At 46.1% G+C, this 18,508-nt stretch overlaps 1 protein-coding gene across 1 annotated transcript; it reads left to right on the top strand.

Moving 5' to 3' along the window:
* Nucleotides 1-5,322: 5,322 nt before the first annotated feature.
* LOC101357033 (histone H3.3) lies at nucleotides 5,323-8,936 on the top strand. Its single transcript, XM_004374145.2, has 4 exons — nucleotides 5,323-5,449; nucleotides 5,950-6,084; nucleotides 6,205-6,358; nucleotides 6,453-8,936. Exons 2-4 carry the CDS (start codon nucleotides 5,957-5,959, stop codon nucleotides 6,579-6,581), a joined length of 411 nt encoding a protein of 136 aa, XP_004374202.1. The 5' UTR covers nucleotides 5,323-5,449; nucleotides 5,950-5,956; the 3' UTR covers nucleotides 6,582-8,936.
* Nucleotides 8,937-18,508: the final 9,572 nt, after the last annotated feature.

The following is an 18,508-nucleotide window of genomic DNA, read 5'->3' on the forward strand; positions in this document are numbered from 1 at the left end:
TATCTTTAGGGGCCAAGGACGAATTTAATCTGCGTCTAGGATAGTCTCAGGTACACCGGCACATTGCAAGGGTGTTGCGAAGCCTTACAGTAATGTCCTTAGGAAAGCTCTGGGTTTGACTAGAAGGTGCAACTTAATACACTCCAGTTTCTTTCTCTGGACACCAGCCTCTTTGTGAAAAGAATATGCCTCCCCCGTCAGGCGAATTCTTCCCTTTGTCGCCTTTGTAACATAAGCCAGTTGCCCCAGACTTAGGCATTTGATTCTGTGAGCCTTCGAAAGCTCTTTTATATTTTAATATGTCGTTTTACTTTGTTTTTCATATTGAATCTATTTCAAATACATTGCTTTTAAGACTGACTTATAAAACATTTTATTAGAGAGGATTATGTTAACTAATGATTGTCTCATTGAAGAAGGACACTCCCAATAACCCTAGGGAGTGAGGGAGGGTGGAGTGAATGGGAAATTGTTAGTGTTTAAAAATGACACATACTTATTTAGTTCCACATCAGAAGCCAAATTGTCAGCCTATAAAGTTGAGAAACTGGTATTTCTTAAACAGGCCAAATCAATTGTTTAGCCAGTAGGGTGTTTGAAGATGAAGAATTCCAAAAGGTCAAGTAAAAGTTGCAATGTATTGCTTCAGTCCTGTTAAGTGCAAGTGGTTGATTTATACGCTGTAAAAAATGGCGCTGGGCATCAGACCTCCTTGTCTAACTTCACAAGGGCAAGGAGAGAGAATCACCATCATCATCAGCCCAAGGCTGACTCCTATGAAGTGGAGGTCAGACATACCTCTTCTCTCCAATCTTTTTACCAATTCTGACACCAACCGTTCCTCCCACTGTGCTCTCTACTCTGCTGGGTTCAATAATTCGTTGCAATGGCCACACAGACAATACTCACAGTTAAGTGGTTCATTGGGGAAGTAACAGGTTGCAAGAATCAGGAAGCATGTAGGCAAAGTCCCCTTTCTTCAGTGCAGGACAGTTCTCTCAGCTCCTGTCAGCTGTGCAGGCCTCCTTTCAGCCCCCTGAGGACAGGCCTCCTCCCTCAACCCTTAGGCCCCCCTCCCTTGGGTCTGGCCCCTGCCCTGCTCTGGCAAGTGTTACAGAGGTCTTTAGTTTTGCCAGTAAGTGCCCAGAGGCACCTCACTCCGCCAGGAAGCCTCCTGCCCAAAGGCACTCAGCTCTCTCACTCTGAGTCGGCATGCCTACTGTGGCCAGGAAGCCCCGTGTGCCTTCTCTTGCCGGTCTCCCAGTTCTGCTGCCACCGTTTCTTTGATGATGCTTCTTGCCATCTTGTGCCATCTCCAGTGTTACAGCTTTCTCCTGGGTCTAGGAGGTTCTCACCACCGGGACACCAGATCCAAAGGACACGCTCTGCTTCCAGCTCTACTTTCCTGATGGTAGTGAGGTCCCCCCTCTGCTCTGGGTTTGGCTGTCTTTCAAGCCAGTGCAAAATTGACCAATCCCGTCATTAGCGTTCCATACACCTTATTTGCGTGGTCCCACCCCCAACACCCACCCCACACACACAGGGGTTCCATGCACCTTATTTGCATTCTTAGCAGGCTGTTCAATCTTCTTGGTGGGCCACAAAAACCTTATTTGCATAGTTCCACCGAATCATTTTTGTGGAAGTTAGAAGAATATGCATGGTTAAAAGGGCCATGTTAAGTAACTTACTGCACCGTATATGTTATCCCCAAAATACCTGAGTGTGATTTGACTGAAGAAAAATAGTTCACAGAGTTAGATTTTAAATAATGGATATATACCATGAAAGTGGAGCTTCGGCTGCTAGCCAAAAGCTTGGCGGTTTGAACCCACCAGCCGATTTCTGGGAGAAAGATGTGGAAGTCTGCTTCTGTAAAAATTTACAGACTTGAAAACCCTACGGGGGCAGTTCTGTTCTGTTCTATAGGGTCCCTATGAGTTGGAATCAACTCGACGCAATGGGTGGGTGACCACGAACTTCAGAATAAGTGTGTACTGGTAGAATTGTGTGATATCATCCAAACTGCTTAATTTATAAAAGAGGAAACAGAAACCCAGAGAGGTTAAGTAACTTGCTTGAAGTTACTCAGCAAGTCAGTGACAGAACAGGAACCAGGACAGAAGTCTACGCACTGCATCACATAATATTGTTTACATAGACATTTCCAGTTCTTCCCCATTTACTGGGTTGTTTTTCCTCCCCCGCTCAACTTAGGAAAAACAACAAACTTACCTGTATAACTACCAAGTAAGAGGGACAAACTATTTCTTTAAATGGCTGCTTGGCATCATATTGTAAATTCACACCTTGTTTCTCCAGGAGCAGTTTTAGTTCTTCCCTAGTAATTACCAGCACTGGGAAAAAGGTAACTGGACCGTCCCTGCATTGGAGGCATAAAAATGACAAGGTTCTGGTCTCCAAGAAAAACTGTGGAACTTTAACTTAGGGATCCCTTCTTCCTCCTGGTCCCTCAGCAGTCACGGGAAGATGACAATGTATCACTGGGTACATCCCAGGGTATTTGACAGCCTCCTATTTGAGTTCCAAACAACCCCCTCCTCTTAGCTTTACACAGGCTCTGAGAACCTCCATCTTGGCTTCTCTTCTGGATACGGCTATGAAATAGTAAGCTTTTCTTGTCTCTACCCCAAACTTCCAGCAGAAGGTAGAAATTAAAGTTGATTAAATTGTCACATGAAAGTTTTGGTATATGAAAATGAGAGGAATTGGGTACCAGAGATTGGACCAACGGTGTTTCTGCGCAGGGCTTCGAACGGATTCCTTCAGGTTCCAACCCCTGATGATAATTTGCATTTGTAACAAGTTCCCAGGAAATGATACATACTGATCACCTGGGGATCTTGTTAAACTGTAGATTCTGATTCAGTACATCTGGGTGGAAACACAAGTTTTCAGTAGGGAACTTGTTAGAAATGCAAATTCTCAGCAGGGGTTCGAATTGGAATGAAAGGTTCAAAGCCCTGTTTCTGCCATAGCTGCTTTCTCAAGTTGTAAATTTCCTTCACTATTGATACGGACGCAAGACCTTTGATGTGGCAAGTAAATATTGAAGTATTTGTACTTACGTGCAGTAATTCTCTAAGTTGACATGTATATGTGCCTGGTTCTGCTACTTTTTATTTAAATAATGTAAAATAATCGGTGAACCCCAAATAGAATCTATGGAGTAGAATGCCCAAGGCTCTGTTTCAATTTTCTGGGCTTTGCTTGGCTGTTCTTAACCTTAAGCCCGCTTTGGTATTTTCTATATCTGAGTCATCTGGAAGACTGAGTATTGCAATCCATGTAAGATATTTATTTAGGCGAAGGTAGGGATTAGCATTTTATACGTTTGCCATGTTTCTTCAGAAGTAATACCTGCCAAGACATACCATTAAACACAAGGACATGTATTTAATTTAGCTATCTTTCATTTATTCCTTATATGCATGTAAATACTATAAGAACTATTTCCTTTTTGCCTAGTAATTTCATTCAGTTAAATTACATAATTAGAAAAATGCAGTGTGTCGCTTAGCAGGTTACTTCTTGTTTAACTCCAGGGGTACTGGGATCACAAAGTATTTTGCGACATAGTCTAAAAACATATCAAACAGTACTTGTAAACTCAATTACAAATCAGGAAAGGTGTACGTCAGGGTTGTATCCTTTCACCATACTTATTCAATCTGTATGCTGAGCAAATAATCTAAGAAGTGGGCTATACAAGAAGAATTTGGCATCAGGATTGGAGGAAGACTCATTAACAACCTGCAATATGCAGATGACACAAACTTGCTTGCTGAAAGTAAAGAGGACTTGAAGCATTTACTGATGAAGATCAAAGACTACAGTCTCAGTATGGATTACACCTCTACATAAAGAAAAAAAAATCCTCACAACTGGACTAATCAACATCATGATAAACAGAGAAAATATTGAAGTTGTCATTTTACTTGTATCCACAAATAACACCCATGGATTTTATTTTACTTTATCCACAAATAACACCCATGGACACAGCAGTCAAGAAATCAAATGACATATTGTATTGGGCAAATCTGGTGCAAAAGACCTCTTTAAAGTGCTAAAAAGCAAAGATGTCACTTTGAGGACTAAGGTGTGCCTGACCCAAGCCATGGTATTTTCAGTCGCCTCGTACGCATGTGAAAGCTGGGCAATAAATAAGGAAGACTGAAGAAGAATTGGTAGCTTTGAATCATGGTGTTGGCGAAGAATATTGGATATACCATGGGTCGCCAGAAGAATGAACAAATCTGTCTTGGAAGAAGTGTAGCCAGAAAGCTCCTTAGAAGGGAGGATGGTGAGACTTCGTATTACATACTTTGGACGTGTTATCTGGAGGGATTAAAAGTCCCTAGAGAAGGACATCATGCTTAGTAGAGTAGAGGGTCATCGAAAAAGAGGAAGACCCTCAAAGAGATGGATTGATAGAGTGGCTGCAACAATGGGTTCAAACATAGCAACGATTGTGAAGATGGCACAGGATCGGGCAGTGTTTCGTTCTGTTGTACATAGGTTTGCTGTGAGTCAGAACTGACTCAATGGAGATGGGTTTTGTTTTTGGCTATTTAACAACAACAACAACAAAACGTCAATTATTGACATTAATTTCTTTGTATCTATTATTTACCCCCTCGCTCCATCACTAAAATAACTGCTTTTTGGTTAAAATGCATACGTTGTTGTTGTTGTTAGGTACCCTATACGTGATACATAAAATACTTCATAATAATAACATGATTTACTGAATTCTAATGCTTTATACTGCGAATTTAACTAAAAAATGTTATCAAAGTAAACAATCAGGGAACACATTTTATTTTACATTGGAAAATATTTACAAAAAATTTTGTTAAAATACCCTGTCATTCTCCTGTATTGTATTAGCTTGATGCCAATAAGCTTAGACTCTGCCCTACCAGACTCAAAGTCTTGCTTGGGACCAATGCAATTCATTTGCATTGACTTTCTATTGTAGAGCTTTGGAACCAAGGGAAGGATCCAAACATAGCTCCATTTTATCCAATCAGAGGAGCCTCTTAGTGCTAAACTCTGGTTCGTCCATTTCTGTTTGCATCCATCCAATCATCAGGCCACTTTAACAGCCAATCAGCGATCTAGATACCTACCAATCAGGGAACAGGGCAGAAGCACGGCCTTTGTGTCGGGGGATGTCAGCGCGTCGTCGAAAGCGCCCGCCAATAGAAAAAGTCGTTGGTGTATGCAAATGAGGGCCCTATGACGCAGAGACGCAGCGTGAAGCGTGGGTATAAAAATAGAGGCGTCGGGGGGGCTGGTAGAGCAGAGTGGTTTAGTCGTTTGTTGGGGAAGTGTTATCTGCTTGCTGGGCGACTGCGGCTCTCCTTCGGGCCACCAGAAGCGGCGCGGCGGTCTGTGAAGTGGCCTAAGACTTCGGCGTTTGGTAGGCTTTCGCGAGGCATGCCGTGACCCGAGGCCCCGTCAGCCGTTGATGCCGCGGACCGCGGCCGTTGGGAACCGAGTGACGGGTGGAGGGGGTTGCTCGCCCACTGGCGTCGGGTGTGGACGGGACGGTTCCTTCTTAGGGCTTCAGGCCGTCCTGCGCTTCTACTCTTGGCCGGGTGGTGATGCCGCGGTCCCGGCGCCGGATTCCGGGCACCCGGGCTCCGCCCGTCGAGGAAGGGAAGTGACTCCTCCCTGCTCTCCTTCTCCCGGGGGAGGCTGCTGCTTCGCGCAGCCTGAGTCATTAGGGGAATGGGGGAGGCGCCTCGGCCATCTGCCGCCGCAAGGTGGGGTGCAAGGGGGCGGGCGGGGCCGGTGGAGGCCGGTACTCAATTCGGCAGGGGCGCGGGGTCGGGCTTGGCCCCCTGCGGCTCCGGCAGCGAGCGGGCGGGGGCCAGGCTGGAGGAGCGCGCGGCTTCACAGTCGGGATTCTGTCCTCAGGTGAAAAATGGCCCGAACCAAGCAGACTGCGCGTAAATCCACCGGGGGGAAAGCCCCCCGCAAACAGCTGGCCACCAAAGCTGCCAGAAAGAGCGCTCCCTCTACCGGCGGGGTGAAGAAACCTCACCGTTACAGGTAGGCAGAACGGGGAGAAAACAATGGTTTGGCGGTCGTTCGGCATTGTTCGGTAACTGTTCGGGACTGGACCGGGATTGCCGATCGGCGCCCATTAACACGCCCCTTCGCTCGCTCCAGACCCGGAACCGTGGCGCTTCGAGAGATTCGCCGTTATCAGAAATCGACCGAGCTTCTGATCCGGAAGTTGCCTTTCCAGAGGTTGGTGAGGGAGATCGCCCAGGATTTCAAAACAGACTTGAGGTTTCAGAGTGCGGCCATCGGCGCCCTGCAGGTAAGGCAGAAAGACGGCTTTGTGTAAGGGAGGAGGGCTGCCTGTGCTTGGTGTTTTGGGCAGAGTTTAATTGTGCGGCTCTTGTCCTCAACAGGAGGCTAGTGAAGCGTACCTGGTTGGGTTATTTGAAGACACTAATCTGTGTGCCATCCACGCCAAGAGAGTCACCATCATGCCCAAAGACATCCAGTTGGCTCGCCGGATACGGGGGGAGAGAGCTTAAGTGGAAGGCAGTTTTTATGGTGTTTTGTAGTAAATTCTGTAAAATACTTCGGTTTAATTTGTGAGTTTTTTTGTAAGAAATTGTTTATAATATGTTGCGTTTGTACTTAAGTCATTCCATCTTTCACTCAGGATGAATGCGAAAAGTGACTGTTCACAGACCTCAGTGATGTGGGCACTGTTGCTCAGGAGTGACAAGTTGCTGATCTGCAGAAGGGATGGGTGATACTTCTTGCTTCTCATGATGCATGTGTTTCTGTATGTTAATGACTTGTTGGGTAGCTATTAAGGTACTAGAATTGATAAATGTGTACAGGGTCCTTTTGCAATAAAACTGGTTATGACTTGATCCAAGTGTTTAACAATTGGGGCTGTTAAGTCTGACCATACATCACTGTGATAGAATGTGGGCTTTTTCAAGGGTGAAGATACAAGTCTTAACCACGGTGTAATTTACAGTTTCCTAAAAAAAAGAAAAAAGAAAAAAAAGTAAACCTGGCAGCTATAGAATACACTATGTGCATTTATAATAGCTATTTTATATATTGTAGTGTCAACATTTTTAAATTAAATGTTTTACATTCACATGTGGTGGGGAGTCTTGTCATTAAGATGTGTGTAATTTAGAGTCCAGTTGGTTTGCCTCTCACTAGACTTACACTTGTTTTCATAGTAGTGAAATGCTATGCCTCATTGTACCTTGCATAAGTCCTCATTCTACCACATGTTAAACCTCTAGTTGATAATACAGACGCTGATGGGGAATTTTATTTATAAGGGCTCTAGAATATATAATACCAGTTATTCACACCAGCATCATCTGTTAGTAATCTCCAGAACTAGTTAGTGCAGCTTTTTGTTGTGTTGTCATAAGTAGGTTGTTTTTCTCCTCCACTAAGAGGAGCCAATGCTGAAATGCTTTTCCTTGTGGAGTTTGTGTTGTAACTTTTAGTGTAAACTTGCTGTGGGGGAGGGGCATGTAGGTCCAGCTTATTGAGCCTCTGCCAATTAAGGTGGTGTTGCCATAAGTTGCATCTGGTATACTGTCCTGGGAAAAAAATCACTTAACAGAGGTGGCCTTCCAAGTGGTTTTAAAACTTATCCTTCTATTGAAGTTTTTAGGTTAATTATGTATGTTGACTAAATTTACCAATAAACTTGTTTATCTAATTGTGAAAAACCTAAATTGAATGTATAGAGCTTTAATTCATCCATTACTTAGGCTTTTTGTATTCTAAAATTTGAGCTTTTATAGTTTAGCTTTTGGTTGGTAGATAAAGGAAATTTTCGTTATAAAAGTAATTGTAGAAAGCATGCAAGCTAATCTCCTTAGTCATTTTCTGATTTATAAAAATGTTATAATTGCCATGTTTGGAATGTGGACTTAGGACAGAGTTTATCAATAGGCTTCCCCCCCCCCCCCATATTGTCAAGGAATAAAATACTTCGATTGTATTCAAGGTACAACACAGACCAAGAGGGAAATACTTATAAAATTCTAGAACTCAAATTTTGCATTTTGTTCCATGAATCTTTTGAGCCAGGTGTATAGAAACGTACACAGCAAGGTAGGCTAACACAAGTCCACAGGCATGGAATTCATTGTTGGGCTAAGACACCATTTCACTACAAAACTATTTCTCTGGACCAGTGATGGCTTCCAGTGAAGCATTGTGAATGTTAGCAAGACATGGGCACAAGAGCAACCAGTCTCAGAAAAACTAGAAGTTTTTGCCTTGTTAAAATAACTAAGAAAAAACTGGATTAGTTTGAAATTTAGGAGCTTGTTCAGAGGAAGGCGTGCTAGAGTTTTGAAGTCGAGTGTTTGGTGTCTTTTTAGCTTGAGTCTTAGAGGTGTCAAAGGTGGTGTTCATTATAATATAAAGCAATGGTTTTCTAGAAGATCTTAACTAGGCTCTGGAACAAATGCCTAATCTTAGTTTTGTCACATTGTGTTTCTGAATGAGATAACCTAGATGCTGGAATGTGCTGTGCTCTAGAGTGTCTAGTGGTGTCCCAAGTACACAAGTGGACACAAACTTAAGAGATGGTGATGGGTTAGCTTGTTAGGACTACTTGTGATAAACCAAATGGGTGGCACTGTTGAGCTTTCTCCCTCAGTCTGCAGCCTTTTGGGTTTTGTTAGAATCTGCTGAAGTGCAACTCGCATCTCCATACTGCTGGAGCACACTTTACTGAAGGCAAAGATGCTTTGTGGTTCTTGGAAGCTGTGCCGACACGGGCTGTCACTGGGTAAGGGTGATGGAATGATTTGTAAGGAAAACAAAAGTTGGAGCTGATGAAGGTACCTTGTGCCCTTGATGGACGAGACAAAAATAAAGCTGTTTAAGTTAGACTCTTGATCTTGTTAATGATTTTCACTTAAATGACAACTTTTATTTCAAAATTTCGTGTTGGGGAAATGTCCAGAAAGCTATGTTTCCTGATTCAGTTCAGGAAGAAGGGGGTACAGTTAATAATGAGATAAGCAGATTTCTGTTCATAAGGTGACATTTGACCAGAGTGTTGCCTGGTTATGTTTGTTGAACTTCGATATTAATAATGCTGTCTTTATTCACTGTCCCGTTTTGGTAAAATGTATGTGGTTGCCCCACTTAACTACCCAAACACTTGGTGATGTGGGCCCTGTGAGGTTTTTGTATAAGAACAGACCTAAGGGAAAACAGGCCAGGTTTGAAGTGCTTCATCCCTGGTTAATGTATTTTGTCCTTGAATTTAAATCATTAGGTTTATATGAAGCAAGGATGTTTTACAGACCCAGAAAATGGGCCCAGGGAGTCAGCCCAGAGTACACAGTGTAACTGTAATAGGAAATAGGGGTGGGGGAGAAGACAGGAAGAAACAAGAGGAGGGGGCACAACAGGTGCTACCTTAACCTCGGTGGGCACTGCTGCTCCAGGGCAGAGGGGAACCTAGGAGCCAGAAGGAGGTGGGGGGGGAGGGGGTCATTAGTACACTCCAGGCACCCTTCAGATTTCTAGCATTTAAGTTTTCCCTAACTAACCTGGCCCACCTGTGTCTGGCCTAGGAACCACTGGGAGACCAGCAGCCTTGGAGGCAGGTGTGCCTGGGGAGCCTGAGTTCACACACTGAGGCAGGAGCTGGTTGTCCTCTTTTCTGGGGGAGTGGGAGGTTCCTGTTCCCTGTGGTCCTGCTAACTGACCAGCAGCCCCAGGCAGTTGAGGATTCCAGGTGAGCATCACCCTCCCTCCAAGGACAATCATGGAGCTCCCCCATGCCCAGTGCCTGGCAGGGGCCAATCTCCCAGATAAAGTGCACCCAGGAGCAGACACTTCTGGGCTTTCTGTCCTGAGCAGAGGACTCTGCCTCCACCCACAACTACTTTATTGCCCTTCCCCATGGAGGAAACCAAGAGCTGTTCTAGTCACACCCCCTACTAAGAGGAGAAGTCCTCGGTGAGGCTGTGGCTCCTGGGGTGGCTTTTAGACCAAACATTGTCTAGAAAGGGTGCTGGGGGGCACAGTTGGGAGGCCAGGGTCTGAAATCTTCTCATGGGCGGCGGCGAGCTCCCAAGGAAGCTGCCGTTCCAGAAGTATACATGGTGGAAGATGCCCAAGACTAGCCTGGGGAGTGGGCGCTCATTCAGCACTCATACCGCCTAGGGAGGGCTCGGTAGGCAGAGGCTTTCCACAGGCTGTGTCCCCGTTGCACCCCGCCACACTTGGTGTCAGTCCTCTGCTCTGACACCTATAGTTCCAGGGAGAAATCCATCTCAGATAAACCATCAGTACCAGTGACAAGAAGGGCTCTGGGAAGGAAAGACCCATAAGCTGCAGGCTTAGGGCAGATGGTCTCTTGTTGAGAGTGAGCGTGTCCCTACGGAGGTGGTGCCTGGGCTCTATTAACCCCAACTCTCCTCCGTACTCCTACTCTGTTGGACATAAACGTATACGGGACCTTACCCATTAGTTTCTCACTGAGCTAAGCAGTCAGGCTGCAGAGGGGACAGAGTGAGGTTGGGTGTGAGGCCCCGGCATCACAGGCCCGAGGGTCCTGCTGCAGCCACAGGTCTCTCTCTTGCCACTTCCAGGCATCCAGCCAGTCTCAGCCCTCCTGCCCACCTCAAGCGACCTGGGAGGCCTGGACCAACTGCTGAACACTGTCAGCTAGCAGCTTCTGGGCCAGCGTGAGCTGCAGGGAAAGGTGGCCTAAGCCCTGAGCAGTCATCTCAGCAGTTTCTTATGAGTGTGACCTTTCTCCACGGCACTGACAGCCGCGTCATCAGCCTAGAGGGCAGGAGCTTCAGGGGCATGATGGGGGCACCAGGTGAAAACAAGGCCTGCAGCTGGCCCTCTTAGCAGATGGTGATTGGGGCCGGAGAGGGACAAGAAGCTCCCAGCAGTCTGGCTGGCCTCTGGAGTCGTGCCTGGCACATGGCAGAGGCTCCAGGCGTGTTTGTTGACCAAAGCGAAGGGCCCTGGCGGCACCACAGCCCAGCTGGGTGGATCTGGACCTAGCACAGGTGCCAAAGACTCAATCCAGTTCCCAAAAGGCTTGGTTACTGGCCTGGGCTTCCGAATTGAGCGTGTTCCAGGTAGAAACTGGGGCTCTAATGATGCAGAAAAGTGGCTGTCTCTCCCACCCTGTCCTCACGAGCAGAGGCTAAGCGTTCAATCTTTGCACTTCAGTGAGCAGAGGCTGGTAGAACACAGGCTGCAGTGGGCCAGGGTACTCATGGGGGCAGGGTGGTGGCTGAGAGAACGGGTGGCAGGGTCAGACAGACACAAGTTTAAGGCCCAGCTCTTCTCGGATGAGTTCCTTAATCTCTCTGTGCCTCTTGGCTTATCTGTAAAATGGGCATAATAACTGTGTGTATCCAATAGGCTTGTGAGAACTTAATGAAATAATCTGTACAAAACCCAGTAATTGTAAGCGCTAATCTGCTGCCGTTAAATTGATTCTGACTTACGGTGACCGTGTAGGACAGGGTAGAACTGCCCCATCGGGTTTCCAATGCTGTAATTTTTATGGAAGCAGACTGCCACATCTCTCTCCTGCAGAGTGGCTTTTTTGGTTAGCAGTGGAGCACTTAACCACTGTGCTCCCAGGGCTCCTATTTAAGCTCTGGAGATGACTTTAAAAATATTTAACAACAGGAGTGAAGAGCACTGACCAATCAGAACAGACACTGGTGGGAAACAACTGGTACTGACCGACACGTCAGCAGTTCGAACCCACCATCTGCTCCACGGGAGAAAAATGTGGCAGTCTGCTTCCGTAAAGATTCCCACAAAATCAAAACCACTGCTGTCGAGTCGATTCCGACTCATAGGACCCTGTAGGACAGAGTAGAACTGTCCCATAGGGTTTCCAAGGTTGTAAATCTTCACGGAAGCAGACTGCCACATCTTTCTCCCGTGGAGTGACTGGTGGGTTGAAACCACCAACCTTTCAGTTAGCAGCTGGGCTCTTAACCACTGTGCCATCAAGGTTTTTTCTGTAAAATTACAGCTTTGGAAGCCCTGTGGAGCAGATTTACTTTGTACAATAGGGTTGCTATGAGTCAGAATCGGCAATGGTTTTTATTATTACTAATGGAGTCCCTGGTGGTGCAAAAGATTAATACGCTCAGCTGCTAACCAAAAGGATGGTTTGAGTCCACCCAGAGGTGCCTCAGAAGAAAGGCCTGGTGAGCTACTTCCAAAAAATCATCCATTGAGAATCCTATGGAGCATGGTTCTACTCTGACACACATGGGGTCACCATGAGTCGGAATCAGCTCAATGGCAACTGGTTTTGGTATTAGTACAGAAGGGCAGAGGAGCCCGAATCAGGACATAGATGAACTCTCTGGGAACAACAACAAAAAGAACTTTTCAGAATGGGTGAGATGGGTGGGCCGTCTGCTGAGAGCAAACATTTTCAGGCTGGCTGGTTATAAATACCAGCTTGGAAGACGTGGATCGAAGTCCCATTAGGCTGGGATTATAGCGGAGAAACCAAAGGTGCATCAAGGGAACAGACCTCCACTGAGTGAAGGAAGACAGTGTAGCAAGGAGGGCCTGTTTTTAGGTGCCATCGAGTTGATTCTAACTCACAGCGATCCCATGTGACAGAGTATAACTGCCTCTTATGATTTTGAAAGCTGTAATCTTTATGGGAGCAGATCGCCAAGCCTTTTCTCCCATGGAGCTGCTGGGTAGGTTCAAACCGCCAACCTTTCAGTTAGCAGCCTTAACTATTGCACATTGAGGGCTCCTAAAGAGGGCCTAAGGGGTAAGAATTTGGTGCAGAAGACAGACATAGAACTCGGTAGAGAGGGGTGAATCTCAACGGTGGGCCAGGTCTCACCATGGACTGGACAAGTAAATGTTCCTTGGCACCTCTAAGCCTGCCTAGCCCACCCAGATAGCCTGGCCAAACATGGTATTCCCACCACTGGACAGTATGTCTCTGTGGTCGATATCACTGGAAATTCTTTCTTGATACTTCAGCCCTTCTCGGTTGGATCTGTGCTAGTCGGTTCTGGCTAGCAGAGTTTCTTGGCCTGCAGAGCAGAGAACACCCTGGGGTGTGGTGCCCCATGAAGGTACCACATCCCCCCAGTCCTGTGCCATCTGGCCAGGAAATGGGAGGGAAGGTCAAGGGTCAAATATACTTTCTTTTGAACAAATTACGGGTAACACACTAGACAGGATTCAAAAACAGAGTGAACATGTCTCCCAAGTCGATGTTTTAGAGTCCATCTGAACAAACCAGGGGCATTTCCCTTTAGATAAATCCAGGTCCTCCAAGAAAAACTCAGCAATGCAAAGGATAAAGATGGATCTAATGGGTGTGCTTGCAATAAAAATGAAACAGTAGAAATAAACGGGTGTGGGCTTAGAAAGATCAGGATTCATCCTTCAACTTTACTTGGAAAGCTCTTCCTCCACTCCTGGGTCACAGCAAGGAGCCTTGGTGGCACAGTGGTGAAGAGCTTGCTTGGCTGCTAACTAAAAGGTCTGCAAGTCGTATCTACCAGCTGCTCCGCCAAAGAAAGATGTGCCAGTCTGCTTCCGTAAAGATTACAGCCTTGGAAACCCTATGGGAATGTTCTACTCTGTCCTACAGAGTCACTGTGAGTTGGAATTGACCCGACAGCAACAGGTTAGGTGTTTTTTGAGGGTCACAGTAAAGGAGCCGTGGTGGGACAGTGGTTAAGTGCTCGGCTATTAACTGAAAGGTCAGTGGTTTGAACCCGCCAGCCCCTCTGTGGGAGAAAGATGTGGCAGTCTGCTTCCGTAAAGATTATAGCCTTGGAAACCCTATGGGGCAGTTCTACTCTGTCACTATGAGTTGGAATCAACTTGATAGCAATGGGTTTTGATTTTGGTTTTTTGAGTCAGAGAATTTATCTCAGTGAGAGGGGTCAGATTTGTGGCTGTGTCTGCCTGCCAACCAGCCCCTGACAGCCTGAGGCTTTTCTCTATCCAGCCGGCTGGCACAGGAGACCCCAGTAACGCCTGCTGAATGAATGGATGGTTGATAACAGCAAGCACTGTGTGCTTCCCGAGTGCTAGGTGCTGGGCTGGGCACTTTATGAAGATGATCACTCCAGTTCCTCTTACGACAGTGTTTCAGGGGGGAATCACTAGCCACATTTTACAGATGAGAAACTGAGGCTCGGAGAGGCTGAGTCATTTGTCTGAAATCACAACAGCAGTAAGGATAGAGCTTTGGGCTCAGGTCTGTTGGATGTCCAAGCTGAGATGGTTCAGAGGTATGTAGAGAAGGGGTTGCTGGAGAAGCAGTTGCCAGCATTCCCTCAGGACTCCTCTCACAGAGCTAGCCTTGTCGGGAGGCACAGTTTGCGAGTTAGCTCTGTTTCAACCACCCCCAAGGGCCACGCATGTTTTACTTGTTTTGTCTTTGGGCTTTTCCTTACTATGCCAAAAAATGGTTTACTTGAAGAGTCCTCAAAATGAGCTGGCTAGCAGATGAAATTAGCAATTGCTTTTATTCCCAGTGTTTTGTTTTTAAACATTATGTTGATGTCATTATGATAATTGGACCTAGGAAGGAAGAAATATCAATGACTCTAAACTTATCGGTAAAACATTTGCGTGCTAGAGGATGGGAAATTAATCCGACAAAAACTCAGATGCCTTCCACCTCAGTGAAATTCCTAGGGGTCCAGTGGGGTGGGAGCTGTCAAGATATTCCTTCTAAAGTGAAGGATAAGTTGTTACATCTGGCCCCTCCTACAACTAAGAAGGAGTCACAATGCCTGGTGCGGGCCTCGTTAGATTGGGGAGCCATAGACCCCTCATTTGGGTTTGCGTCTCCAGCCTATTTATAAAGTGACTCAAAAAGCTGCTAGTTTTGAGTGGAGCCCAGAACGAGAGAAGGCTGTGCAACAGGTTCAGGCTGCCGTGCAATCCTCTCTGCCACTTGGGCCATGTGATCCAGCTGATCCAATGGTGCTTGAGGGGTCAGTGGCACATAGAGATGCTGTTTGGAGTCTCTGGCAGACCCCTATTGCTGAATCACAGTGCAGATTCTTAGGATTTTGGAGCAAGCTCTGCCATCCTTTGCAGATAACTACCTTCCTTTTTACATACAGCTTTTGACTTGTTACTGAGCCTTAGTAGAGACTGAATGTTTAACCATGGGCCACCAAGTCACTATGTGGCCTGAGCTGCCCATCATGAACTGGGTGTTGTCTAACCCACAGAATCATGAAGTCAGACATGCACAGTAGCACTCCATTATTAAATAGAAGTGCTATATACAAGATTGGGCTCTAGCAGGACCTGAAGATGCAAGTAAGTTTCATGAGGAAGTGGCCCAAATGCCCATGGTTCTCACACCTGTCACATTACCTTCCATCTGCCGGTCTGCATCTATGGCCACATGGGGAGGTCCTTACAATCAGTTGACTGAGGAAGAGGAAACTTGTGTCTGGTTTATGGATGGTTCTGTGCAATATGCAGGCACCACTTGGAAGTGGACAGTGGCAGTGCTGCCACTTCTGACATCCCTGAAGGGCAGTGGGGAAGGGAAATCCTCCCAGTGGGCAGAACTTCTAGCGTCGCACCTGGCCGTTCATTTTGCTTGGAAGGAGAGAGAGCCAGATGTGCAATTTTGTTCACTGATTCACGATCTGTGGCCAGTGGTTTCACTGGATGGTCGGTGACGAGGTATGGGGGAGTGGCATGTGGATAGACTTCAGTGAATGCGCCAAAGAAGTGAATATATTTGTGTCTCGTGACACAACACTGATTCCATTGAACTGGAAGTTAAAAATGCCACCTGGTCACTTTGGGCTCCTCATGCTTCTGGATCAACAGGCAAAGAAAGGAGTTACCGTATTGGCTGGTGTGATTGATCCTGATTACCAAGGGGAAATTAGATTGATATTACATAATGGGGGTAAAGAAAAGTATGTTTGAATACAGGAGATCCCTTAGGACATCTCTTAGTACTAGCATGCCCTGTGATTAAAGTCAGTCAAAAACTATCAGCAGCCCAATTCCAACATGACTACTAATGTCCCAGACCCTTCAGGAATGAAGGTTTAGGTTATCCTACCAATCAAAGAACCACGACCAGCTGAAGTGCTTGCTGAGGGCAAAACGAATACAGAATGGGTGGTGGAAGAAGGTAGTTCTTTATACTGTCTATGACCATGTGACAAGTTGCAGAAATGAGGACTGTAATTGTTTTTAGTATTTCTTCCTTGTTTTGTTGTATACATATGAGTGTGTGGGTGTATATATATATATAAGCCAAAAACCAAACCTGTTGCCATCAAGTTGATTCTGTCTCCTAGTGACCTTATAGGACAGAGTAGAACTGCCCCATAGGGTTTCCAGAGAGCGGCTGGTGGATTCGAACTGCCAACCTTTTGGTTAGCAGCCAAGCTCTTAACCACTGCGCGCCACCATATACGTATGTATGTTATTGTTGCTGTTAGGTGCCTGCCGTTGAGTAGGTTCTGACTCACAGCGACCCCATGTACAACAGAATGAAACACTACCCGGTCCTGTGCCATCCTCACAATTGCTGTTATGCTTGAGCCCATTTTTGCAGCCACTGTGTCAATCCATCTCGATAAGGGTCTTCCTCTTTCTCACTGACCCTCTACTTTACCAAGCATTATGTCCTTCTGCAGGAACTGGTCCCTCCTGATAACATGTCCAAAGTATGTGAGATGAAGTCTTGCCATCCTTGCTTCTAAGAAGTCTGGCTGTACTTCTTCCAAGACAGATTTGTTTTTTCTTCTGGCCGTCCATGGTATATTCAATATTCTTTGCCTATACCATAATTCAAAGGCATCAATTTTTTTTATTGTGCTTTAAGTGAAAGTTTACAGTTCAAGTCAGTTTCTCATACAAAAATTTATACACACATTGTTATGTGACCCTAGCTGCTTGCTCTCCCTATAATGTGACAGCATACTCCTCCTTTCTACCCCGGATTTCCTGTGTCTATTCAACCAACTCCTGTCCCTCAATTCTTCTTAGGTTTTCTTTATTCATTGTTCAGCTTTCACATGCATATGAGGCGATTGAAAACACCATGGCTTGGGTCAGATGCACTATAGTCCTTAAAGTGACATCTTTGCTTTTTAACACTTTAAAGAGGTCTTTTGCAGCAGATTTGCCCAATGCAATGCTATATATACATAGCAGATATCCCTCCCTTATTCCATTACTTATTATAAAATATAAGATGTAAACAGGGCTAGTGTATTTTCAGTTGTATGCAAGTTAGTTGTATCATGTTAGGTGCAAGTATGAGTTTATAATTGTCTTTACGTATTTAGAGATTATATATGGTTTAAGGAGGTGTGTACAGGTGCCAAGGTGCCAAGGGGTGAACTGTGATGGTTATGTGTCAACTTGGCTAGGCCATGATTCTCAGTGATTGACAGATATTGTGTAATCATCCTCCATTTTGTGATCTAATGTGAGCAGCCAATCAGTTGAAAGGGGAGTTTCCTTGGGGGTGTGGCCTGCATCCAACATATACAGATGTTCTGGCAAAGCCCTCCCTGGATCTTGCATCTGGCTCATCATCCTCTGACATCTAGTTCTTGGGACGTGAGCCTGCAGCCTGCTGTCTGACCTGCTGATTTTGGGTTCATCAGCCCCTGCAACCATGTAAGTAAGGAGAAGCCTCCAGTCTGATGTCTGACTCATGGATTTGGGACTTACCAGCCCCCACAACTGCATGAGCCATTTCCTTGAAATAAATCTCTCTTTCTCTCTCTCTCACTGTGTGTGTGTTTGCATGTGTGCATGTGTGCGTGTGTGCGTGTGTGTATGGAGCCCTGGTGGCACAGCGGTTAAGAGCTCGGCTGCTAACTAAAGGTCAGCTGTTCAAATCCACCAGCTGCTCCTTGGAAATCCTATGGGGCAGTTCTACTCTGTCCTACATGCTTCACTGGTTTTGCTCCTCCAGAGAACCCAGCCTAAGACAAGAGGTGTACAACTTACTGACAGCAATTACAATAATCATCTGTGCCACCCTACCCTTAATCAATGCGATTTTCAGAGCTGCCTTTTGAATGCAGTTCCCCACTCTTTGGACAAACCCCTGAGTAGTCCCCAAGCTACACACCTTCCCACAAAGCCCCCACCCTAATCCCAGAGGCTGCTGACGTTTCAGCCCCTTCTGCTGTATTAGCTCCAAGGTTTCAAATTGGATGGGCAGCTGTGGACAGATGTCCAGGCAGGGCTTGGGGCCAGCCTGAAGTTTCAGAATGCAGGCTGGCAAGAGAGGTAGCAAATGTCAGACCCTGGGCATGAGGCCATGCCTCAGAGACCAAGGCTTCTAGGCTAAGGAAATATCTGCTGGGACCAAAAGCTGAAGCTCCCCTGGCAGCTGAGTAGGTCCCTGGAGGAGCCACTGGGCTCACTGCTGGCCACTGCCCCCACCTTCAGTCCTCCATCGCTAGCA

This window comes from Trichechus manatus, unplaced genomic scaffold (assembly GCF_000243295.1).
Source record: "Trichechus manatus latirostris isolate Lorelei unplaced genomic scaffold, TriManLat1.0 scaffold00028, whole genome shotgun sequence".
NCBI lineage: Eukaryota > Metazoa > Chordata > Mammalia > Sirenia > Trichechidae > Trichechus > Trichechus manatus.